Genomic DNA, 27337 nt, shown 5'->3' on the forward strand with positions numbered 1-27337 from the left:
CAACAGTAATAGAACAAAACTGGGTAAAAACAGACAGACATAGAGGTAGGAAGGCCCTGCTCGCAAGCTTACAATTTATAGGGAAATAGGCATTGATACACAAGGATAGATGCTACCTATTGCATAATGGTCCACCAGATTGCTAGGTTCTTAATGGGTTGTATGATATGCTCACCCCGCATTGTTGGCCGAGTGTCAGGAGGGTGTGAGAGTAAAGAAAGTCAAAATATGTGATGTTATGTATACTGTACAGAGAGGATGTAATTATATAGGGAAGCACTGAAGGTTATGTGAGTGGGTCTGGAATTTGATAGGCTTGTCTGAAGAGGTGGGTTTTAAGGGAACGTTTAAAGGTTTGGAGACTAGAGGCGAGTCTTATTGTGCGTGGGAGGGCATTCCACAGAGTGGGTGAAGCCCGGATAAAGTCCTGTAATTTTGAGAGTGAACAAGTAATGCGTGTGGATGAGAGATGTAGATCTTGTGCAGAGCCGAGAGGTCGGGTAGGGAGATATTTTGAGATGAGTGAAGAGATGTATGTTGGTGCAGTTTGGTTAATAGCCTTGTGTGTCAGTAAAATTATTTTATATTTAATACGGTAGAATACTGGTAACCAATGGAGGGACTGACAGAGCGGATCTGCAGACGATGAACGTCTAGCGAGAAAGATCAGCCTCGCAGCTCCATTCAAAATGGATTTTAGTGGTGAGAGCCTATGTTTGGGAAGACCGGTCAGGAGATTATTACAATAATCATTGCGGGTAATAATGAGAGCATGGATTAGAGTTTTTGCTGTGTCTTGTGTAAGATATGGTCGTATTTTGGATATGTTTCTTAGATGTATGTCACATGATCTTGAGACAGATTGAATGTGGGGAATAAAGGACAGTTCAGAGTCAAGAATGACACCTAGGCAGCAAGCTTGTGGGTTAGGGATGATTGCCGAGTTCTCAACAGTGATAGAGATATCAGGTTGGAAGCTACTATTGGCCGGTGGAAATATAATTAATTCTGTTTTGGAAATACAGGTTGAGTCTCCCTTATCCAAAATGCTTGGGACCAGAGGTATTTTGGATATCGGATTTTTCCGTATTTTGGAATAATTGCATACCATAGTGAGATATCATGGTGATGGGACCTAAATCTAAGCACAGAATGCATTTATGTTACATATACACCTTATACACACAGCCTGAAGGTCATTTAAGCCAATATTTTTTATAACTTTGTGTATTAAACAAAGTTTGTGTACATTGAGCCATCAAAAAACAAAGGTTTCACTATCTCACTCTCACTCAAAAAAGTCCGTATTTCGGAATATTCCGTATTTCGGAATATATGGATATGGGATACTCAACCTGTATTAAGTGTGAGGTGGCGAGATGTCATCCAAGATGAAATGGCAGAAAGGCATTCAGTGACACGGCCCAATACAGATGGTGACAAATCAGGGGAGGATAGGTAGATTTGAGTATCATCTGCATACAGATGGTACTGAAATCCGAAAGAGTTGATTAGTTTGCCAAGAGATGTGGTATAGATAGAGAAAAGCAGAGGACCTAAGACTGAGCCTTGCAGTACTCCAACTGAGAGAGGTAGCGAAGAGGAGGTGGAATCAGAGAAACGAACACTGAAGGAGCGATTAGATAGGTAGGATGAGAACCAAGAAAGGGCTGTGTCTTGAAGACCTAGGGATTGTAGTGTTTGTATGAGAAGAGAGTGGTCAACAGTGTCAAAGGCATCAGAGAGATCAAGGAGAATAAGTAGAGAAATAATGTGTGACTCTGCTGCAAAGTGGACGGGAAAGGTATCCTAGAGACGGAGTCGCAGTGGGCTGGAAAGTTTCCTCCTCTCACTCCTGTTAATTAATTGTTTGTAAGTCACAGGTGTTTTAACTCCTATTATTATAGTGGTGTATAAATATAAGACCAGAATCACACTCCACCAAATGCTCCTGAGGATGCTGGGTTGCCAGTACCAGTGAAACGCGTTGAACACGGAGGACACAGATATTATCATTTGGACTTCCATCATCTCTCTACCCTGGTGTCTATTGGTTTGCAATATTCTTTGGACTGACCTAATACCTACAGAGGAACCGGAGCCATCCCCTAAACCAAACTACTGCACATTGCTGGATTGAATTGGAGACTCAACTTGGTCTCAGTCGGTTATACATCAGTACCATTGACAATTTCATGTGGACAGGATTCCAGAGAATGTCCTAGCCAGGGTATGATATTGCCTTACAAGGAGTCAAATGAATGTGTCATCCCCCTAATGATTATGTTACGTTAATTGTCACTGTGACAATATTTCTTTTTCATCCACTAGGGGTCACTGGAGTACTCTTGGGATATGGACGGCTTCCACAGGAAGTAGGCACTGAATAAATTAATTTTGGAACTATACCTCCCCTCCATATCCCTGAGTACCTCAGTGTTTTTTCTGTGCTCGACACAGTTAGTAGGCTTGTGGCTTTGCTGCCACAGAGGTCCACATTTCATTGGATTTTTTCTAAGTTTTTTCTTTTTTCAACGATTTACCACATCCCTTCCCCCCTTCCAATAGGCGTGGGTCCGGGATAAGTGAAGGCTGCTTTAGCAGCTGTGGGTGTCGGACCTCTCTAAAAAGAGCTCCCTCACTACCACCTGCAGGACTAAAACCTGCAGTAAAGGCTGGACGGAACTTACAGAGAAGCCCCGTCATAGCCCTCACCACAGGGTCCAGGTATGTTGAACGGGGCGGTCAGCTCACGCTGCCGCCCCACTGTGTGGGATACTGTGTGTGTGTGTGTGTGTGTGTGTGTGTGGCCCAGGCCCTCGATGCCGCTTCGGGCTCCCTCTCCACCATAGCCCGGCTCCGTGTATAGAGAACGGTATACGGAGCATGGGGGGACACACAAATGAGAGTCAAAAGGCAGGTTTCTTATCCTAGTGAGTAACTTTGCTGCCACAGTGATGTTCCCTGCACACAGAAATGTCAGGGTCACTGGATAAAATCTCATGATTCAACTCTTATTGATAAGGGAATACAGCAGCGCTGCATATGTATTACAAAAGGCTATGAAGTCTTTGTTAAAACAAGATTAACCATGTTTCCTGTTGTATTTCCAGAATTTCCTGTGTTACATCTCTCCTCCATTGAAGGCGCAGGGGTGTTAAGGGGAATTTGGGAGCAGGCATATGGCTGGCGTGCACTGCACTTGGCCAGATATATATTTATAGAGACACCTTAGTGCTATTTACTGAGTCGTGCAAGTTGTCTGTCTTTGTTTTTGTTTTGGGTTTTTTTTGTATTGTCTGTCTGCATGAGTAAGACACCAGCAATTACTAATAAGCAGTTTCCCTGCCATGTCTAAAACATGGATATACATAATTATTTATATCATAACTGTTTATAATGATATTATCCTAAAGACTGCAAATCTGAATCATGGTTGTGGCAGCCAAATACTGGCTTTGTTCATTGTTGTAAAGTAAGATATGTTATAACAATTGGTCAGCACATGGTGCTTATAAAACAGTATCTGTGGAGCCGTGTGAGTTCACTCACCTGCAGCAGCTTTGGCTTAATTCACTTGGCCACACCACACTGGATACGCCCAATCTCATCTGATTTTGGAAGCTAAGCAGTGTTGGGCCTGATTAGCCACCTGGGAGTACAAGGTGCTGTAGGTATTTTTAATCTACAGCCACACCACACTGGATACGCCCAAACTCATCTGAGCTTGGAAGCTAAGCAGGGTTGCATACTGTTTTGCCATCTGGAGGAAAATGGTGATCCAACTAGATTGCATACTAATACATGCTAGTTTAAACTGTTAAAAATAGCTCAGTTTGGGCTTACACTATCAATATAAACCTACCATAGGTTTTACAGTCAGGATAGCTCTCCAGAGCGCGCTCCCGGCGCCGGCCACTAGAAGGGCCCATTAACTAAGCTGTGGTCAAGCAGCAGTCATCTCAGGTTTTAAGCCTGTGCGAGGTCACATTTAGTTTCAGACTTGTAAAAATGTGTTATACCTGTGTATCAGTATATGTGTATAGGGGTATATGTATATATATATATATATGTGTATATATATATATATATATATATATATATATATATATAATATATATTTATTAAAGTCTGAACATGTGTGAATATACATTGTTGTATGTATGTGTGTATATATATATATATATATATATATATATATATATATATATATATAATATGCTGACATTAAAAGTCTATTTTGCAGTAAGCAAGAATAATTGGTCAGCACTCAGTGCTTATTAACAGTATCTGTTGAGCACTGCAAACATGGCCACACCGCAGCAGCTTTGCTTATTGTTTTTACAGGTGGCTCTGTAGCCAAGTGGTTAGGCTTTCCGGCCACAGTGAACATTGTGTTTGCATGGACACTGGTTCAGATCCTGGTTTAACAGGTGTTTAAAAAAAAAAAAAAAAAAAACCATGGTAGGACAACTTTTTTTTATGTTACTTCCTGGTTCTTTCTCGGAAGTTGCTGCCCTACAACACTTAGACTCTGGAGGAGCGGGGTGTTGTTAGGAGTTTAATTTATTAATTGTTTTTGTACAGCATGACTCTACAGGAAGATTCACTATTGCTGGTAACCACATGCACGGTAATGCAGGTTTATACACACGTTACTTCCGTGGTGTACTTACTGGTTGGAGTACATGATCTCTTGCACTTACATGTGCAGCAGAGTACTGCAATGGAAGCATGCTGGGCCCATAACCCAGAGGTAGGCAGATTGAAACTATCCTCTGCTATATGCATTTATGCATAATCAAACAAGCAGCTTCGCTGAAAAGTCGGTCACACAGTGTGTCGGACAAATACGAATCTGGGCCAGTGGCGCAATGTATAACGCATCTGACTATGCATAACAAGATTGTAGGTTCGTCTCCTACCTGGCTCGTTTAAGTTGCCGTGATCGTATAGTGGTTAGTACTCTGCGTAAAGACTGCACAGACAGTTTCAGTTACATTGTTGCGGTCGATTTGCCGCCAGCCCTCATAGCACCAGGCCAGTACGTCAGGTTCTCAGCGAAGGCTGAACAATTTCCAATCAGAGACAATTGCATTTATTGGGTGTTTTACTACATATCGGAGTATACCCTACACAGCAGTAGGGCTGTTGCTTCGCCCTGCTTTGGTAAGGGTTTGAGGTAACAAGGCTGTAGTGGCAGGGCATTCCAGTTCAGGTTTGCCCTAAATAAAGACCACCTTACACTTCTTGCTGCCTACAGCTTCTTTGGACGTTGGCAGTTGGTTCTTGCGTTTTCAGCTTTGCTAGTAGCGCATAACGTCCACTTTGGCTACGTTCCTAACAGGCGGAGTCGGATTCCAAACGAGATAGATCGCAGACCAAGTGGGGAGGAAAATCTGATTTCCTACCATTGTCTACGCGAATTCCTGAATGATTCCGTCTCAACGACTTCAATTCCTAGGTATGATTCTCAATACGGTAAATCAAAGAATTTACATACCCGAACAGAAAGTACAGGTCATTAGTCATCTGGTACAATTAGTGCTCAAGCCACGCACAGTCTCGGTTCACTTGTGCATTCGCCTATTAGACAATGGTGGCGGCTTTCGAATCGCTTCAGTTCGGAGGACTTCACTCACGTCCTTTTCAATTGGATGTGTTCGCACAGTGGTCGGGCTCGCATCTGCAGATTTACTGCAGAAGTGAGGTTGTCTCCAAGGGCCAGAGAGTCTCTACTCTGGTGGCTCAAAGTACAGAATCTAACCGCAGGGAAACGGTTCGGTGCCTGGAATTGGATAATTCTCACGGCGGACGCAAGTCTCAGAGGTTGGGGAGCTGTAGTTCAAAATTATCAGCTCCAGGGTCTCTGGGCGGATCACGAAAGATTGCTGTCTATAAATGTCCTGGAACTCCGGGCAATTTACAATGCGCTACTATAAGCAGTGCACAGGCTGCAGGCTCAGGCTGTTCAGGTGCAGTCAGACAATGCGACAGCAGTCGCATACATCAACAAACAAGGAGGAACGAAAAACCGTATGGCAATGCGGGAGGTACAGATGTGTCCACGTGCATCTTTGCTGTGTCCCGTCATGTATGGCACGGTTTTGCATGCTATATACTCAGAGATTTAGTCATGTCTTGTGTTTTTTTCTTAATTTGCTGCCTTAATATGTTACTTTATACATATTCTTTTATGGCAAACAAAAATTTTAAAATTCATCCACTCACTTCTCATGAAAAACAGTTTAGCTGTGTTTTGCATGTTGTGCCAAATTTGTAAAAAAAAAAAAGCAAAGATGTAAGCAGTCACATCTGTAGCTTGAATCCTCTATTGGGCCGAGTATCACCAAATGATATTGTCGGCAGTAGTCATTCCGTGAGTGGACAACTGGGAGGCGGATTATCTCAGCCGTCTGAATTTTCATCCAGGAGAATGGGCATTAAATCCAGAAGTATTTCACATGCTGGTCCAGAAGTGGAGTTACCCGCAGGTGGACCTGATGGCATCTCGCCACAATCATCAAACGCCCTAGGTCGTGTCCAGAACGAGAGATCCAAAGGCAGTGGCGGTGGATGCTCTCACAATCGCGTGGCCATACAGTCTCGCGTATCTATTTCCACCGTTTCCGCTGCTCCCTCTGTGGCTATAACGGATCAAAGGAGAGTCCGTCACAGTTATACTAGTGGCGCCTCTTTGGCCTCGGAGAGCTTGGTTCTCGGATCTCCACGGTCTACTCGCAGTCGGTCTTTGGCCGCTCCCACTATGTTCTTACCTGTTACAGCAGGGTCCGTTCCTTTTGACCCGATTTAGCGCGGCCGCGTTTGACAGGGTGGCTGTTGAGACAGCCCTCTTAAGAAGAGAGGGCATTCCAGAATCGGGTATTCCAACCATGTTACGAGCTAGGAAGCCGGTTACGGCAGCTCATTATTACAGAATTTGGCGTGCCTAGGTTACATAGAGGTCTGAGTTTATCCACACTAAAAGTGCGGATATCGGCGTTGTCCATTTATTTTCAAAGTAGATTGGCCCTATTGCCGTCGGTTCACACCTTTTATGCAGGGTGTCCTCAGAGTTCAGCCTCCATTCACTCTACCTACTGCGCCATAAGACTTGAATCTGGTTTTTAGATTTTTTAGTCTTTTTATTATGAACCCTTACAACAAGTGGATATTAAATTTCTCACTTGGGAAAATAATGTTTCTTTTAGCCTTAGCGTCAGCAAGGCGTGTTTCAGATTGGGTGCTTTGTCGTGCAAACCACCGTATTTAGTGTTTCATGATGACAGAGCGGAATTCCGAGCGAATTCTGCTTTTCTACCAAAGGTAGTGTCATCTTTTCACATCAATCAACCAATAGTAGTTCCTATGTTAACAGGAGACTCTGGTAGGTTGGATGTGGTACGCGCATTACGCATTTATGTATCCCGAACGTCGACCGTTCGTAAGACGGATACGTTGTTTGCTCTCTATGATGCTGCCAAGATGGGTTGGCCAGCTTCTAGGCAGACCTTATCCAGTTGGATTAAAGTGACCATACGTCATGCTTACCTTCATGCTAGGTTACAGCCGCCTACATCGATAACGGCTCATTCCACACGTGCTGTGGGAACATCATGGTCAGCGAGTCGTGGAGCTTCTACGACACAGCTTTGCCGGGCGGCTACATGGTCTTCGGTGCACACGTTTGTGCGCCTCTACAAGTTTGATACGTTTGCGGCATCAGCATCTAGCTTTGGCCGCCTAGTGTTACAGGTGCCAAACAGCTCTCCCGCCCGCGGGGGAAACTTTGGTACGTCCCAAGAGTACTCCAGTGACCCCTAGTGGATGAAAAAGAAAATAGGATTTTGGTACTTACCAGGTAAATCCTTTTCTTTGAATCCATAGGGAGCACTGGACGCCCACCCAGAGCAGTTTAACTGGTTTGGGGTAGGTTCAGTAGATCTTATGGTAACACACTTTCACCGACTGGTTCATATTAACAAGTTATGGTGTCAACTGTTTAGTTGTCAGTAATGTTGGGTCAACTTTATTGTTGTCCGTTATGTTATATGTAATGCTCCATTGTCAACCTCTCTATCGCTCCTGTTCGGCTCAGTAAAAAACACTGAGGTACTCAGGGATATGGAGGGGAGGTATAGTTCCAAAATTAATTTATTCAGTGCCTACTTCCTGTGGAAGCCGTCCATATCCCAAGAGTACTCCAGTGCCCCCTATGGATTCAAAGAAAAGGATTTACCTGGTAAGTACCAAAATCCTATTTTTTGCTGTTTCTTATTTATTATTCTGTGTATTAAATTCATTATTCAATTTTAATACCTATCGTCATGTGAACAATTCATTATTTTAATGTGTATGATTTTAAACAGCCAGAGCTGGTATATAATATTATTATTCTTCAGTTCATTACTTGGATGCTGGTTTTCTGTGTGGCCATTGCCTAAACTCGTGTTTCTCAGTTTGGCATTTTGTCTTGCATGCTGCTTTGTCTCCTGTTTTGTGATGCTAAAGCGGTTCTCCGTGAGGTTACTGTGTTAAAATCGATATTTGTTTTGGCTTTCCATTCAAACCAGGACTTGTCTTTCCTTACATTTTATTTCATCCATTGCAGACTTCCTGAGACCTGGATGATCGTGCTCTGTTACATGTAGTTTGAGCTCTGTGGTTTTCCTTAGACAAGGTTTTTCTGTCTGCCGCATTGATTTTCTGTTCGTTCTTTATAACGCCCCTTTTTGTGCGTGGTTAGTCAGCTACAAAGCACCACTTAGGCATCGCTCTGGCAAATTCTTGTGTATGGCAACTGGCACCACACCAGGTGTCTGTGCCTTTCACTAGGGCAGAAGTGACCACATACGCGGCACGACCCGGGGTTTCAGTAGAACAAGTCTACCGTGCAGCTACCTGGTCCTTTGTCCAGGTGTTTTTACCATTTTCATGTCCCACATGCCCACTTTGGTCATACAGTTCTCTGGTCAGGCAGCCTGCCCTGAGAGCAGTTGTTGAACATCCAATGGTTTAGTGTCCCCATACCTCGCTGCCAGAGAAAAGAGGAATTTTTATTACTTAGTGTTGAATACTTTCGTCTTAAGCAGGCTGGAGGGCACGGCGTTCCCTACCTCACGCATGGTCATGAGAGATTTTGTCTAGACCAGTGGTTCTGAAACTGTGTGCCGTTGCTTCCTGGGGTGCCTCGGGACACTGGCAGGGATGACTTGGATTGGTGGTCCAGTACCAATTCAAATTATTTATATCCAATGTATTAGTCAAAATCAGTGTTGGTGGCCGTCAGTCATAAAATATGTGGACAAACAGAAGCAAATCCTGTCCCTCATCACTCAATAAAAACCTAAGGATGAGCTATAAACACAATTAACGTAATGTAATATTTATTAAAAAAATGTCTCAATAAGAATCTTTTGGTTTAGGGACGCCATGAAAACAAATTTGATGCTCTAGTGCACCATGATTCAAAAAAGGTGGGGAACCATTGGTCTAAACCGTCTTTTCACTAGTGTTCTGTTTTATGGTTTCACTGTATTTCTACTTCTCCTTCTGGGCTCTAAGTTGCACAGGGGAAGAGCTTTGGTTCCCATCAAAAATCCCATGGTTCAGTGTCCCCCAGCCTACTGAAGAGAAAAGGATTCAACATTAACTGAACAAAAATCCTTGTTACAAAAACATACAGATACACAAATTATTTGCTAATTGTATTGATCTGACAATGAGTATTCTAAAATGCTACTTTACACCCCCCCCCCCCCCCCCCCCCCCCCCTCCCCCATCCACCCAACAGATGTGAATCAGAACATTAGAGATCATTGCCACTGGTTGTTCCATGAAAAAAGAAAAAACTAGTGTATTGCGCTTGGTGCACTGATAATCTAAATTTTGGTAAATGGATAAACAAATAAATAGCACTATTTATTTGTGTGTCTGTTTTACTTCAATTAACACACATGGAACTTGCTTTCATAAAAAACAACTAGAATGTTTTAATAGCATTCTAGTTGGTTTTTATGAAAGCAAGTTCCAGTGCTATTTATTTGTTTATCCATTTACCAAAATTTAGATTATCAGTGCACCAAGCGCAATACACTAGTTTTTTCTTTTTTCTTGTGCTTTCTTGAGGATATTGCCAATCCTTTAGTGTGTGCAGCTGGTGTACCGAATAAACTAACTACATACCTAATTATATTTGCGCCAGGAGCTGGGGTGTTAATCACTCCTAAATTTTGTTTTACTGGTTGTTCCATGATGTAATGTATTCATTCATTGGTTTCCAAACTGTGCACCTAGGCAGTGAAAACAGTGCTGATACTCTAGGGTGTCATCACTCAAGAAAGTTTGGAAACCACTGTTAATTATAAAAATTTTTTTTTTTTTTTGCTGTATTATGTGTATAGACATTATCAGGTGCAAATACCTTTTAAATACTTTCATTTTCATTATTTGTTCTCAATCTGCTGAGTTGGCAAAATAACTGGAAGCAACTAGTAAATTTGGTGCCTAGGTGGTTGTGGTATTGACCTGTAGTGGATAAGCTCTTTTAACGCATTTGTTTTTCTTAACTACTTGCCTGGCATGGTCGCATCAGATGCGACCACACCAGGCAGTGCTTTATCTGACCTGGTCACACAGGATGCGACCAGTCAGATAAAGAGTGTTAGCAGCGGCAGGGAAGAGAAACTTCCCTCCGCTGCTGCAGTCAGAGGGACCAGAAGGTCCCTCTGCCTCCCTGCACTCTCCCCCACTGATTGCCGCGCTGCCAATCACTGCTGATCGACCAGCACGGCAGGACCTCCCACCCAGCGGCTGCAGACAATGGCAGCCGCTGGGGAAAGTGTAAATCACAACCCCCCCTACCCACACCCCCTGCCCCAAGCCACCTCAGACCGCCCCTGTGTACCTGGTAGCACTCTTGGGGGTAAAATGTAACATTGCAATGTTACCAATGTTCCGATGTTTCAGTAAAAAAACTTTTACAAACATTTTTTTTTTTTTTTTGGTAACTAAAATCATGTTGGATAAGGTTAAATTCATGTTTTTCCACCTAATTCACTCAGAAAACCCCCTGACAATTTCGGAGAGGTTTTTGGGGAAAAAATCATCAGTTAAGTGGGTAAAGCAGAGCTATAATTTAGCAATCTTTGTCTTTTGCAGAACAGCATTTTCAGTGCACTTAATGAAATTTTCCCCCGATGGAGAATTTTTCGCAACTGCTGGAAAGGTGAGCTGCTCATATTTGCTATTTTATTTTTTAATTTTTGCTTGCATTTACACCGTGCATTGGGCCATTTTAGGGCCTGTGCACATGGGCATTAGCTAATCCATCTACTCTCTCTTTTTTGCATTTTTCAAGGGAGATGAGTTGGAAGCTCACATAGGGGTATATGCAATTGCGGCCGAATTCCCGAAAATGTCGAAAAACGGGACATTTTCGCCCAAAAAAAAAAATTCGACAATGCAATTCAGTACTTTTCGTCAAAAAAACGGACTTTCCAAATTTGACTTTTTGAAATTCGACATTTGTCAAATTCGACATTTCTGCAATGGTACAAATGTGGCAATTCGACAAAAGTATATTCAATTGAAGTTTCTAAATTCGACAACAGTGCTTTGAGACAGTAAATTCGTAATTTTCAATCCGCCACACTTTGCTGGCGGAATCTAATTTTTTTAAAAACATGTTTTTTTTTGTGTTTTTTTTTTTATTGGTAATAACATATCTATTTATATTAGAAGGGATTAGGTATTTGGTTTGTCTATTTTGGAGGCACAAGTATTATTTATATATTTAAAAAAAAATAAAAATATATATATATATATATATATATATATATATATATATATATATATATATATATTTTTTAAATGGAATGTTAAAAATCAGAAAAAAAATTGCGTGGGGTCCCCCCTCCTAAACATAACCAGCCTCGGGCTCTTCGAGCCGGTCCTGGTTCTAAAAATCCAGGGGAAAAACTGACAGGGGATCCCCCGTATTTTTAAAACCAGCACCGGGCTCTGCACCTGGTGCTGGTGCAAAAAATATGGGGGACAAAAAGCGTAGGGGTCCCCCGTATTTTTTACACCAGCATCGGGCTCCAGTAGCTGGACAGATAATGCCACAGCCGGGGGTCACTTTTATACAGCGCCCTGTGGCCGTGGCATTAAATATCCAACTAGTCACCCCTGGCCGGGGTACCCTGGGGGAGTGGGGACCCCTTCAATCAAGGGGTCCCCGCCCCCAGCCACCCAAGGGCCAGGGGTGAAGCCAGAGGCTGTCCCCCCCCCCCCCCCCATCCAAGGGCTGCGGATGGGGGGCTGATAGCCTTGAGAAAATTGAAAGAATATTGTTTTTTCCAGTAGTACTACAAGTCCCAGCAAGCCTCGCCCGCAAGCTGGTACTTGGAGAACCACAAGTGCCAGCATGCGGGAGAAAAACGGGCCCGCTGGTACCTGTAGTTCTACTGGAAAAAAAATACCCAAATAAAAACAGGACACGCACACCGTGAGAGTAAAACTTTATTTCACACATGTCGACACACACATACTTACCTATGTTCACACGCCGACCTGCATTCGGGGAAAGGGGTCCCATGTGTAAACATGGGACCCCTTTCAGTCCGCCTGGTCCGGGTGTTCGTTTTTTTTTTTTTTTGCCAAGTACGTGGATTATAATAAAAGACCACAGGACACTGGATCAGGCGAATATAATTTTATTCACAGGTACACCGTGGATTCTACTTGGACAAGTGGACAGAGGTCGGCGTGTGAACATAGGTAAGTATGTGCGTGTCGACATGTGTGAAATAAAGTTTTACTCTCACGGTGTGTGTCTCCTGTTTTTATTTGGGTATTTTTTTTCCAGTAGAACTACAGGTACCAGCGGGCCCGTTTTTCTCACGCATGCTGGTACTTGTGGTTCTCCAAGTACCAGCTTGCGGGGGAGGCTTGCTGGGACTTGTAGTACTACGGGAAAAAACAATATTCTTTCAATTTTCTCAAGGCTATCAGCCCCCCATCCGCAGCCCTTGGATGGGGGGGACAGCTTCGGGCTTCACCCCTGGCCCTTGGGTGGCTGGGGGGGGGGGGGGGGACCCCTTGATTGAAGGGGTCCCCACTCCCCCAGGGTACCCCGGCCAGGGGTGACTAGTTGGATATTTAATGCCACGGCCGCAGGGCGCTGTATAAAAGTGACCCCCGGCTGTGGCATTATCTGTCCAGCTAGTGGAGCCCGATGCTGGTGTAAAAAATACGGGGGACCCCTACTCTTTTTGTCCCCCGTATTTTTTGCACCAGCACCAGGCGCAGAGCCCGGTGATGGTTTTAAAAATACGGGGGATCCCCTGTCAGTTTTTCCACCGGATTTTTAGAACCAGGACGGGCTCGAAGAGCCCGAGGCTGGTTATGCTTTGGAGGGGGGACCCCACGCAATTTTTTTTCGGGTTTTTTCTCGTTTTTTAAAAATCTAATCAAAATCCGTCAAATCGGCCGTTTTTCGACCGCGGGACTGTCGAATCCGTTTTTTATTGAATACGTTGAATTCCGGCACCCAATTGCCGGAATTCGACGGTCGAATTGTGTCGAATTAAAAAACGGGCGAAAAATTGCCGCGATTCGCCAGTAATTGCATATACCCCATAGAGGTCATTGAACTTTTTGAAGAGACACTTTTAGCAAAGTTAAAGTCTGGACAGGAGAATGGGGTGGAGAGTGAACATGTTTTACTTTTTCTCCATCTCTCTTCTGTTATCCGTGTTATGGAGACATCCATGTGCATTGTAAAAACATTTCTTCTTAAAGATCAGTTCTCTCAATGTGAGCTTTTTAATATCCTGTGTCAGAATGTAGTATTTCTGCTTTCTGCTGTTTACACTTAGTTCTCAGTTTCAATAACTTAGTTTGATTTAGTCACTGACTATGTAGTGAGAAATATACAATTAGAACATTATAACCCAGTAAGGCTTGAGGTGCAGAGGTGATTTTCAGTCTGTATATTGAGAGATTAATTGGATAAGAAAATGCAGTGTAGCATTTCTGTATATTTCCTTGCCGCTTTCCTGCCAAGAATTGCTGTTTAACAAAATACCAAATAAACAATGTGTTTCAAAATGAGTTATTAGTTATGAAATTAATCTCCTGAGTTTGCGTAAGTAAATATAGTTTATATAATAACCTATCCCAGTGGATCCCAAATTGTGTGCCATCTCACGATACACGTGATTTTTTTTTTTTTTTTATCCTTACTATTTAGTCAATGAATTGTTCTCCCACAGCAAGTTAATAACTATGGCCCTCATTCCGAGTTGTTCGCTCGCAAGCTGCTTTTAGCAGCATTGCACACGCTAAGCTGCCGCCTACTGGGAGTGAATCTTAGCTTATCAAAATAGCGAACGAAAGATTTGCAATATTGCGAAAAGACTTCTCTGTGCAGTTTCTGAGTAGCTCGAGACTTACTCTGCCAGTGCGATCAGTTCAGTGCTTGTCGTTCCTGGTTTGACGTCACAAACACACCCAGCGTTCGCCCAGACACTCCTCCGTTTCTCCAGCCACTCCCGCGTTTTTCCCAGAAACGGCAGCGTTTTTACAAACACTCCCATAAAACGGCCTGTTTCCGCCCAGAAACACCCACTTCCTGTCAATCACATTACGATCACCAGACCGAAGGAAAAACCTCGTAATGCCGTGAGTAAAATACCTAACTGCATAGCAAATTTACTTGGCGCAGTCGCACTGCGGACATTGCGCATGCGCATTAGCGACTAATCGCTCCGTTGCGAGAAAAAAATAACGAGCGAACAACTCGGATTGACCCCCTATATCATTCATGCACTATTTCAAGCAATGAGTGGCTGTGTTTCCGCTTTTTGGAGATTCAGGTTTTGATAAATTCTTAAAGCATTCTAAGATATAATGTACAGTGAAATACACCTGTGGACGGTGGGTTAACCCTCATGGTGTAGCACCTATTTGCGCCTGGCACCAGTTTTTTATGTCTGCTCGGTGCCAGTCGCAGTTTCTTTAAAAATATATTTTGTTTGATGCGCCGTGGCCACGGACACTCTCTGGTGGCGACAGCAATGCTGTGGGTTAACCCCAGGTGTTCTTCAACTAAGGACTGTGTACTAAGAACTGCTGCAGCTGAGATTTTGTCTCGAGGCTGAGTGCTCCATGCTCGGGACCAGGTTACTCCAGCACTACAGGGAGGCAGGGCTAAGTGGCGGCGTGCTGGGTATCTCCCCCAGCACTGAGAGAGAACAGCAAGGAGCACTTGCAGCCCAGACAGAGTAAAAATCAAACAAAAACATAACCCTCACTGTGCGTGCGCACACAGTGAGATACTGTGGCATCTCACATATGCAAACACCTGTGCCTGATTGACAGGCAGAGGCGTTTTCGGAGCGTGGGGGGAGGGCTCAGCATGTGGGGCAGACTTGCCCTGTGCTGTGGGTCACCCCACATGCTAAAAGGTTGACTTATCGCACAACTACAACCCATGCTGAATTAGGCCCATTGTCTATTGTAGAAGTCTGTTTTTTTTTTTGTTTGTTTTTTTGTATCCTGTGCATTTTAATCAGTCTTTTTCCACAGGATGACTGCCTTGTTAAGGTCTGGTACAATGCTGAAAGCTGGCATTCTGCAGTTACATCTCCTGTTACAAGTCCAGAGAAAGAAGATCAAGGAGGAATTGACTATTCTTTTATCTACCTTGCTCATCCTCGAGCAGTAAATGGGTTTTCTTGGAGAAAGACAAGTAAATCTATGCCACGGTCAGTATGATATTTAAGGCTAGTATTGAGCTGTATGTATGACAAATATTTTCTGAACGTTTTTATAAACATTTATCTCTTTCAAGTATAATTAAGATCCATTTGTCAGCAATACAAACTCGTCAGTGCAAATTATGTGTGTTTTCTCTTACGTCCTAGAGGATGCTGGGGTCCACATTAGGGAGTAGTGTCCGCCGTGTGGGGTCTGAGCCACTATCTCCGCTGACAGGACGCTGAGCTCCTGAGGGGATCGATCTTTCCCCGCCACAGGTGTTCGCTCACCCCAGCAGCATGCCGCCACCCCCTTACAGAGCCAGAAGATTGGTGGCGAGTGAGTCACCGACCCCCCTAGCAAGCGGGGGGGGGGGGGGGGGGGGTGGTGTGAAGATATCGGCAACAGGGTATGGAGCGCAGTACTAACTGCACTCCGGGGCTCAGCGGTACATAGTGCGGCGCTGTGAGGGGCGCCCTGAGCCTGCGCCTACACCCTACACTGATCACACAGCCTGTCGGGGTCCCGGAATGTCTGCCAGCATAATTCCTCAGGCCAGTATAATCCTATGAAGAGCGGGAAAACAGCACCATTGTGGGGGTGGAGCTTCTCCTCAGAGCGGTCCCAGCAGCGTTCAGCGCCATTTTCCTGCCTGTACATTGCTGTCAGTGAAGAGCAAGTCCCTCCAGAACAACTCCAGCTATCTCTCACGGAGCCAGGGGGTTGTGGGTGGGGAGGCTGTATACAGGCTGTGTAAACTATTAAGGTGCACAGTCCGTTCTGGTTTAGGGTCTCCCTGTACCTAAAAAGCACTTTGTGTGGGTTGGCTCCAATCTCTGTGTCTCTCTTGCCATTCTTGGGGGTGAAACTCTGTCTGCCCTCCCGTGTGTGTGTGTGTGTGTGTGTGTGTGTGTGGAGTGTCTGTAGTCTCCATTAAGCTATGTCCAGGGACTCTGTGTCATATGCTGCAAAGGATATGTCCTCTCAGGATGATCCCATTCCATGTAATCAGGATTGCACTGTTTTAGCACAGATACCAGCAAGGGAGCCTGAGTGGTTATCCTTTATCAAATCTTTTATCTCTCAGATTTCTACTAGGGTTGCACAGAATGAGTCTGCAACTCAGGCTTTACAGAACTCTATGGCAGTCTGGCCCAGTTCTGTTACCTCAGGGCCCCCCCACTGTATATTCCCAAAAACATGCTCTTGCACAGATTATGCAAGATAACATGGATACCGATTCTGACACTGAGGACGGTGATGGGGATGTGTTGAGGGGGGCAGCATCTTTTGCAAAAGGGGTGCAGTTGATTATAGAGGCCATTAAGGATGTGTTGAATATTACTGATAAAACACATGTGCAGGTTGAGGAGGCTTACTTTACTGAAAATAATAGAGCCTCGCTAACCTTCCCTGCGTCAAAAGAATTACAGTTGTGCTCATAAGTACCCTACCAGAATTTGTGATTTTCTGGCCATTTATCAGAGAATATGAATGATAACTCACAAACTTTTCTTTCACTCATGGTTAGTGGTTGGGTGAAGCCATTTATTGTCAAACAACTGTGTTTACACTCTTTAAATCATAATGACAACAGAAACTACCCAACTGACCCTGATAAAAAGTTTACATACCCTAGTTCTTAATACCGTGTATTGCCCCCTTTAACATCAATGACAGCTTGAAGTCTTTTGTGGTAGTTGTGGATGAGGCTCTTTATTTTCTCAGATGGTAAAGCTGCCCATTCTTCTTGGCAAAAAGCCTCCAGTTCCTGTATATTCTTGGGCTGTCTTGCATGAACTGCACGTTTGAGATCTTCCCAGAGTGGCTCAATAATATTAAGGTCAGGAGACTGATATGGCCACTCCAGAACCTTCACTTTATTCTGCTGTAGCCAATGACAGGTCGACTTGGCTTTGTGTTTTGGATCATTGTCATGTTGGAACGTCCAAGTACGTCCCATGCGCAGCTTCCAGGCTGATGAGTGTAAATTTTCCTCTAGTAGTTTCTGATAACATGCTGCATTCATCTTGCCATCAATTTTGACCAAGTTTCCAGTGCCTTTGTTGCTCACACATCCCCAAAACATCAGCGATCCACCTCACAGTAGGAATGGTGTACCTTTCATCATAGGCCTTGTTGACTCCTCTCCAAATGTAACGTTTATGGTTGTGGCCAAAAAGTTAAATTTTGGTCTCATCACTCCAAATGACTTTGTTCCAGAAGATTTGAGGCTTGTCTCTGTGCTGTTTGGAGTATTGTAAGTGGGATGCTTTGTGGCATTTGCGTAGTAATGGCTTTCTTCTGGTGACTCGACCATGCAGCCCATTTTTCTTCAAATGCCTCCTTATTGTGCATCTTGAAACAACCACACCACTTTTTTTCAGAGAGTCCTGTATTTCAGCTGAAGTTATTTGTGGATTTTTCTTTGCATCCTGAACAATTTTCCTGGCAGTTGTGGCTGAAATTTTTGTTGGTCTACCTGACCGTTTTTTGGTTTCCACAGAATCCCTCATTTTCAACTTCTTAATTAGTGTTTGAACACTGCTGATTGGCATTCTCAATTGCTTGGATATCTTTTTATATCCCTTTCCTGTTTTATACAGTTCAATTACCTTTTCCCACAGATCCTTTGACAATTCTTTGGCTTTCCCCATGACTCAGTATCCAGACACGTCAGTGCAGTACTGTATGAAAGATGCAAGGGTCTTTCAGGAGTCCAGAAACTCACTGACCTTTTATACACACACAATGATTACAAGCAAACAGATCACAGGTGAGGATGGTTACCTTTAGTAGCCATTCAAACCCGTTTGTGTCAACTTGTGTGCATGTTATCAGGCCAAAATCTCCAGGGTATGTAAACTTTTGATCAAGGTCATTTGGGTAGTTTCTGTTGTCATTATGATTTAAAAAGAGTAAACACAGTTGTTTGACAATAAATGGCTTCACCCAACCACTAACCATGAGTGAAAGAAAAGTTTGTGAGTTATCATTCATATTCTCTGACAAATGGCCAGAAAATCACAAATTCTGCTGGGTATGTAAACTTATGAGCACAACTGTAAATGCTGTTTTTGAAAAAGCATTGGAAAACCATGAGAAAAAAATTCCAGATCCCTAAACGGGACCTAGTGGCGTTTCCTTTACCTGTAGAAGATAGAATAAAATGGGAAAACCCGCCCATTGTTGACGCGTCTGTATACAGACTCAAAAAAGGTGGTTTTACCTGTTCCAGGATCCACTGCCTTGAAAGAGCCGGCTGATCGTAAAATTGATAATACGATCAAATCCATGTACACGGCTTCTGGGGCCATATTACTTCCCCCTATTGCCAGTGCTTTGATTGCCAAAGCTATAGTAAATTGGTCAGGCACATTACTTGAAGATTTGGATACTATGGATAAATCTGATGTTGAATTGTTATCGCGTAACATTCAGGATTCGGCAGGATTTCTGGTAGAATCCATGAAAGACCTGGGTTCCATGGCTGCAGGAATTTCTTCCATGTCTGTCTCAGCTCATCGGGGACTGTGGCTGCGACAGTGGTCTGCCGACGCGGAATCCAGGAGAAGTGTGGAGACCCTACCCTACACAGGTCAGGCTCTCTTTGGGGAAGCGTTAGATGAGTGGATCTCCACGGCTAAAGCGGGTAAGTCACCTTTTCTTCCCTTAGCTGCACCTGCTACGAAGAAACCCTTTTTCTTCAACTGCATCATAGCCCTTTCGGGCTGTCAAGACACGAAAGGCCAGACCTTCCAAAACCTTCTTTAGGGGAGGCCGGCCCAAATCCAAGAAACCGGCTGCTGCGGGTTCCCAGGAACAGAAACATGCTTCAGGTACGTTGAAGTCCTCCACATGACGGTGGACTGCATGCCCCGGAGGTGGGGCCGGTAGGAGTGAGACTCAGGCTTTTCTGTCACGTCTGAGTGTCGTCTGGCCTGGATCCCTGGGTGCAAGATATCGTGTCCTGGGGTACAGGCTGGATTTTCAAGATCTCCCTCCTCACCGATTCTTCAAATCAGGCTTACCAGCTTTGCTGGCAGACATGGCTGTCCTGCAGGCAGCCATACAGAAGTTGGTGGAGTCACAGGTTCCCTCTTCATCTGCAAAACAAAGTTTACTATTCGAACCTTTTCGTGCTACTGAAACCGGATGGTTCGGTCAGGCCCATTCTGAACCTAAAATCGCTCAATCCCTTTCTGAAGTAGTTCAAGTTCAAAATGGAGTCTCTAAGGGCGGTGATACCAAGTCTGGAAGAGGGGGAATTCCTGGTATCCCTGGATATCAAGGGTGCGTACCTCCACATTCCGATTTGGCCGCCGCATCCGGCTTATCTCCGATTCGCACTGTTGGACTGTCACTATCCGTTCCAGGCTCTGCCATTTGGCCTCTACACAGCACTGAGGGTTTTCACCAAGGTGATGGCGGAAATTATGGTTCTCCTCTGCAGACAGGGGGTGAACATAATTCCATATCTGGACGATCTGCTGATACAGGCACCGAAGAAGAAGCTGATACAGGCACCGAAGAGAAGCTGTTACAGTCCATCCTTCTCACGTCCCCCCTGCTCAGGGAACACGGTTGGATCCTGAATATTCCAAAATCATATTTGGAACCAACCAGGAGGTTGTCCTTTCTGGGAATGATCCTCGACACGGAAGTGCAGAGGGTGTTTCTTCCAGAGGAAAAGGTGTTGGTGGTACAAGCAATGGTCCGGGATGTCCTAAAGCCAGCCCGGGTGTCGGTTCATCAGTGCATTCGCCTTCTGGGAAAGATGGTGGCTCTACAGTATGGGAGGTTTCATGCTCTGTCCTTCCAACTGGATCTCTGGACAAGTGGTCGGGATCTCATCTACACATGCAACAGAGGATACGTATGTCACCAAAGGCCAGGATTTCACTCCTCTGGTGGTTGCAACTACCTCACCTTCTGGAGGGCCGCAGGTTTGGGATTCAGGACTGGATCCTTCTAACCACAGATGCAAGTCTCCGAGGCTGGGGTGCAGTCACTCAAGGGGAGACCTTCCAAGTATGGTGGTCAAGTCTGGAAGCCGGCCTGCCGATAAACATTCTAGAACTAAGAGCCGTCTACAACGGTCTTCTCCAAGCGGCCCATCTTCTGAGAAATCGGGCCATTCAAGTGCAGTCGGACAATGTAACGACAGTGGCTTACATCAACCGACAGGGCGGAACGAAGAGCAGAACTGCAATGTCATAGGTAACAAGAATCATCCTCTGGGCAGGAAAACACGCGTTGGCGCTGTCAGCAATCTTCATTCCGGGAGTAGACAACTGGGAAGCGGACTTCCTCAGCAGAAACGATCTCCATCCCGGAGAGTGGGGACTCCATCCGGAGGTATTCACGGAGGTAACAGATCTTTGGGGTGTACCTCAAATCGACATGATGGCCTCTCTTCTCAATAAGAAGCTTCGGCGATAATGTTCCAGATTGAGGGACCCGCAAGCAGTGGCGGTGGACACCCTGGTGACTTCGTGGGTTTTCCAGTCGGTGTACGTTTTTTCACCACTCCCACTCATTCCAAGAGTTCTAAAGCTCATAAGGAGAACCAGGGTTCAAGCGACCCTCATTGCTCCAGACTGGCCAAGAAGGTCTTGGTACGCGGATCTTCTGGATCTACTGCTAGAAGAGCCGAGGCCTCTTCCTCTTCGGGAGGACCTGCTGCAGCAGGGGCCGTTCGCCTATCAAGACTTACCACGGCTGTGTTTGACGGCATGGAGGTTGAACGCCAGATACTAGCTCAGAAGGGCATTCCGAACAAGGTTAATTCCTACCTTGATACAGGCTAGGAAAGGAGTTACGTCTAAACATTACCATCGTATTTGGAAATTTTTTTTGTCTTGGTGTGAGTCCAAGAAGTTTCCTACGGTGGAGTTTCAACTGGGATGTTTTCTCCTCTTCCTGCAAGTAGGTGTGGATATGGGCCTGAGGTTGGGATCCATAAAGGTCCAAATTTCGTCCCTATCCATTTTCTTCCAGAAACAGTTGGGAGTTCTGCACATCCAACCTCCCTTTGTGCCGCCTACGGCACCCTGGGATCTTAACGTGGTGTTGCAGTTCCTCCAGTCGGACTGGTTTGAGCCTCTACAGGAGGTTGAGGTCAAGTTTCTCACGTGGAAGGCTGTCACTTTGTTGGCCTTAGCTTCTGCTAAACGTGTGTCGGAGTTGGGGCTTTGTCCTGTAGAAGCCCATACTTGATCTTCCATGAAGATAGGGCTGAGCTTCAGACATGTCAGCAGTTTCTTCCGAAGGTTGTGTCGGCATTTCATATCAACCAACCTATTGTGGTGCCAGTTGCTACGGATTCCTCAATTTCATCAAAGTCCTTGGATGTTGTAAGGGCTCTTCTATGTGAAGAGGACTGCTCGTCACAGAAAGTCGGACTCTGTTTGTCCTGTATGATCCCAAGAAACTTGGGTGTCCTGCTTCTAAGCAGACAATCTCTCGCTGGATCAGGTTCACTATCCAGCATGCGTATACTACGGCAGGATTGCTGTGTCCTACGTCTGGTAAGGCCCACTCTACACATAAGGTGGGGTCTTCCTGGGCAGCTGCTCGGGGTGTCTTGGCTTTACAGCTTTGCCGAGCGGCTACTTGGTCTGGGTCGAACACGTTTGCAAAGTTCTACAAGTTCGATACTTTGGCCGCTGAGGACCTGAGGTTTGGTCAATCGGTTCTGCAGGAGCCTCCACGCTCTCTCCCCCATTCTGGGAGCTTTGGTACATCCCCATGGTACTAATGTGGACCCCAGCAAGCATACTCTAGGACGTAAGAGAAAATACGATTTTGGTTACCTACCGGTAAATCCTTTTCTCGTAGTCCGTAGAGTACTACGCCTGCCCAGCGCTTCATTTTCCTTCTATCGTTATTTGGTTCAGTACAACTTTGTTTTAGTTGAGTACTGCATTGTTACTTGGTAAGTAATGTTTCAGCGGTTGCTGCGTTTCAAGCTAGTTAGCTTGATGTGCCTTGTATGTGTGAGCTGGTGTGAATCTCGCCACTATCTGTGTAAAATCCTTCTCTCGAAGATGTCCGTCTCCTCGGGCACAGTTTCTAGACTGAGTCTGGTAGGAGGGGCATAGAGGGAGGAGCCAGCCCACACTCTAAAACTCATAAAGTGCCAATTGCTCCTGGTGGGACCCGTCTATACCCCATGGTCCTAATGTGGACCCCAGCATCCTCTGCGAGCTACGAGAAAAGGATTTACCGGTAGGTAACCAAAATCCTATTATTGTGTCGTTTTGAACCAAGTACTGTAGATGTTTTTTTATGTGTGTTTATTACTGCTTTTAGACATAGACTGTCAGTGTTCTAGAAATAAAATTTCATGTTAACTTTGTTTTCTCTGTGTTTATTAATTTGATTATTTTAAAAGTACTGTAATGGCCTCATTCAGAGATTTACATTAATTTAGCATTTACGTAAATCTCTGATTTTGCCTGATCTGTGCACTGGCAGGAGCCAGCTTCACTGGCCCGGGCACTGTGATTTGGCAAGACTTACTGACTACCCGGAGTGTCACTCAGATGGTCTTCAGATGCAGCAGCAGATCAGACCACCCTGCAGTGGTCATCTTTTTCCTTAACGTGCCTTCTGTGGCTTTAGCATAATTTCACACAGCCACTGTGTACAAAGACGTAGCAGCTGTACTGTTACTTACCACTTCCTGATCAGCCCCTAAGTCCACTGCTGTATGAGCAGAAAAGGCTGTATAGACCGCACTCAGGGCCTAATTCAGACCTGATCGCAGCAGCTAATTCGTTCGCAAATGGGAAAAACCATGTGCACTGCAGGGGATGGAGGGGGGGAGGGGGGGGGGGGGTGCGGAGGCAGATATAACGTGCAGAGTTAGATTTGGGTGGGTTACATTTACACTGCAATTTACATTTCAGTTTGAAAACAGCCCACCCAAATTGAACTCTCTCTGCACATGTTACATCTGCCTCCTCTGCATTGCACATGGTATTGCCCATTTGCTAACAAATTTGCTGCTGCAATCAGATCTGAATTAGGCCCTAAGTCAGATTGTAGACCTAAGCATTAAATCAGGGGTGGGGAACCTTTTTTCTACCGAGGGCCATTTGGATATTTATAAAATCCTTCGGGGGCCATACAAAAATTCTCAACATAAAAAATTACCCTGCCCCCCCAGTAGGTCTGCCCCTTAGAGGTACTGTGTGTGCGCACCCAAAAAATGGGTGTTGCCAGTTAAAATGGGACGTGATACACATATGCCCCCAATAGTGCGGTGCCAGATCCACAATTGCCCCCACAGTGCCAGGTATACAAATGCCTCCACAGTGCCAGGTATACAATTGCCCCTCACAGTGCCAGGTATACAAATGCCCCTCACTGTGCCAGGCAAACAGATGTCCCCACAGTGCCAGGTATACAGATGCCCCCACAGTGCCAGGTATGCAGATGCCCCCACAGTGCCAGGTATACAGATGCCCCCACAGTGCCAGGTATACAGATGCCCCTCACCGTGCCAGGTATACAGATGTCCCCACAGTACCAGGTATACAGATGCCCCCACAGTGCCAGGTATACAGATGCCCCTCACAGTGGCAGGTATACAAATGCCCCTCAGTGCCAGGTATACAAATGCCCCTCACAGTGCCAGGTATACAGTTGCTCCCACAGGGCCAAGTATACAGATACCCCCACAGTGCCAAGTATACAGATGCCCCCCACAGTGCCAAGTATACAGATGTTACCACGGTGCCAGGTATACAGATGCCCCCACAGTGCCAGGTATACAGATGCCCCCCCCCCCCCGTGCTGCTTACCGCCGCTTGCTTCTCCTTTCGGCCGGACATGGAGGAGAGCGTGGCTATGTTGGGCGGCGGCGGCGTGTAGGACTTGAAACCAGCCGCCGGTTCGAGAGCCAATCAGAGCTCGCGGACCGGCAGCCGCGGCTCCTGATTGGCTGCCGGTCCGCGAGCTCTGATTGGCTCACGAACCGGCGGCTGGTTTCAAGTCCTACACGCCGCCGCCACCCGACATAGCCGCGCTCTCCTCTCTGTCCTGACAGCTGAGACACGCTGCCGCCGGACTGAGCGGCGGCGTGTCTCACTGAGAGAAGCGGGTGGGCCGGAGCAAATGGCTTCACGGGCCTTATACGGCCCGCGGGCCGGAGGTTCCCCACCCCTGCATTAAATGCTCATGCATGATTTCCCAGTTTCCAGACATACACCTCTTACAGAGGTTGGAGTGTTCACCACTATAGAGAGCAGAATATGATTGACTGTGAGCTGTCACCTTTCCCTCAAAGTACAGTTACATTCTGTGGGTATTTCAGCATAATGAAAAGTGACTGATACAGGAATAGCTGTAAAATGCAACTGCAGTGCCAGCACGGAAATCGAAAATGTTATCACTATAAGAAATCTCTTCCCAAAGTAGTTATCAATTCTAAGCTGTAGGAATGAGTTGGCTGACCTGCCAGTAAGTGCGCACATATGTAGCACTTACAGTATGTAGCCCCAGACTTAGTGGTTTTGGGGTTGCGTACAAAGTTCTGCGATGGGTTGACATTGGGTCATGTGAAAACGCCAATGTTCTGTGCCTTTGCAGTTGCACATCTTCCAGTTTGCATCTAATTAAGTTGACTGAAGACGGGCAATGGTGCTGAACATACTGTGATAAGCCCACTTCTATCAACATCATTTTTATTATTATAACTATTGTTATTCGTAGAGCTCCACCACATTAAGCACCATTTTCCAGAGAATATTGAATCATTGATTTAATCTTCCAGTAGTTCTGAATAGAAATGTTTCTGTTCAGCGCTTTTGAATAGGACTGAACATAGTGAGTCACCCTGCACAACATCTGCCTTCAAATATACTGTACAGTGTGGTCTGGCTAACATCAACAACCCTGCTGTATACACTATTTCTGTATCTTCCCTAATGTCACTCTTGTTTTCTCTATCGTCCTAAGTGGATGCTGGGGTTCCTGAAAGGACCATGGGGAATAGCGGCTCCGCAGGAGACAGGGCACAAAAAAGTAAAGCTTTACTAGGTCAGGTGGTGTGCACTGGCTCCTCCCCCCATGACCCTCCTCCAGACTCCAGTTAGATTTTGTGCCCGAACGAGAAGGGTGCAATCTAGGTGGCTCTCCTAAAGAGCTGCTTAGAGAAAGTTTAGTTTAGGTTTTTTTCTTTACAGTGAGTCCTGCTGGCAACAGGATCACTGCAACGTGGGACTTAGGGGGAAAGTAGTAAACTCACCTGCATGCAGAGTGGATTTGCTGCTTGGCTACTGGACACCATTAGCTCCAGAGGGATCGAACACAGGCCCAGCCGTGGAGTCCGGTCCCGGAGCCGCGCCGCCGACCCCCTTGCAGATGCTGAAGCGTGAAGAGGTCCGGAAACCGGCGGCTGAAGACTCCTCAGTCTTCATAAGGTAGCGCACAGCACTGCAGCTGTGCGCCATTTTCCTCTCAGCACACTTCACTGGGCAGTCACTGAGGGTGCAGAGCGCTGGGGGGGGGCGCTCTGAGAGGCAAATATAAACCTTATACAAGGCTAAAAATACCTCACATATAGCCCATAGGGGCTATATGGAGATATTTAACCCCTGCCTGACTGGAAAAATAGCGGGAGAAGAACCCGCCGAAAAAGGGGCGGGGCCTATCTCCTCAGCACACGGCGCCATTTTCTGTCACAGCTCCGCTGGTCAGAACGGCTCCCAGGTCTCTCCCCTGCACTGCACTACAGAAACAGGGTAAAACAGAGAGGGGGGGCACATTAATGGCTATATATATATATATTAAAGCAGCTATAAGGGAGCACTTAATATAAGGATATCCCTTGTATATATAGCGCTTTGTGGTGTGTGCTGGCAGACTCTCCCTCTGTCTCCCCAAAAGGGCTAGTGGGTCCTGTCTTCATTAGAGCATTCCCTGTGAGTTTGCGGTGTGTGTCGGTACGTGGTGTCGACATGTATGAGGACGATATTGGTGTGGAGGCGGAGCAATTGCCAAATATGCAGATGTCACCCCCCAGGGGGTCGACACCAGAATGGATGCCTTTATTTGTGGAATTACGTGATGGTTTATCTTCCCTTAAACAGTCAGTTGAGGACATGAGGCGGCCGGACAATCAATTAATGCCTGTCCAGGCGCCTCAAACACCGTCAGGGGCTGTAAAACGCCCTTTGCCTCAGTCGGTCGACACAGACCCAGACACGGGCACTGATTCCAGTGACGACGGTAGAAATTCAAACGTATTTTCCAGTAGGGCCACACGTTATATGATTTTGGCAATGAAGGAGACGTTACATTTAGCTGATACTACAGATACCGTAAAACAGGGTATTATGTATGGTGTGAAAAAACTACAAACAGTTTTTCCTGAATCAGAAGAATTAAATGACGTGTGTGATGAAGCGTGGGTTGCTCCTGATAAAAAGTTGATAATTTCAAAAAAGTTATTGGCATTATACCCTTTCCCGCCAGAGGTTAGGGCGCGCTGGGAAACACCCCCTAAGGTGGACAAGGCGCTCACACGCTTATCCAAACAAGTGGCGTTACCCTCTCCTGAGACGGC

At 45.5% G+C, this 27337-nt stretch overlaps 1 protein-coding gene across 4 annotated transcripts in view; it reads left to right on the forward strand.

Annotated features, from left to right (window-relative positions):
• DMXL1 (Dmx like 1) overlaps window positions 1–27337 on the forward strand; it is a 444894-nt gene that overhangs the window by 185782 nt on the left and 231775 nt on the right. For all 4 annotated transcript variants that reach the window (XM_063964182.1, XM_063964179.1, XM_063964181.1 and 1 more), the window contains exons 6-7: window positions 11161–11227; window positions 15592–15770. In XM_063964182.1, the coding sequence (XP_063820252.1) occupies window positions 11161–11227; window positions 15592–15770 (246 nt within the window). The remainder of the gene's footprint in view (window positions 1–11160; window positions 11228–15591; window positions 15771–27337) is intronic.

The sequence above is a fragment of the Pseudophryne corroboree genome, chromosome 1 (assembly GCF_028390025.1).
Source record: "Pseudophryne corroboree isolate aPseCor3 chromosome 1, aPseCor3.hap2, whole genome shotgun sequence".
Taxonomy (NCBI): domain Eukaryota; kingdom Metazoa; phylum Chordata; class Amphibia; order Anura; family Myobatrachidae; genus Pseudophryne; species Pseudophryne corroboree.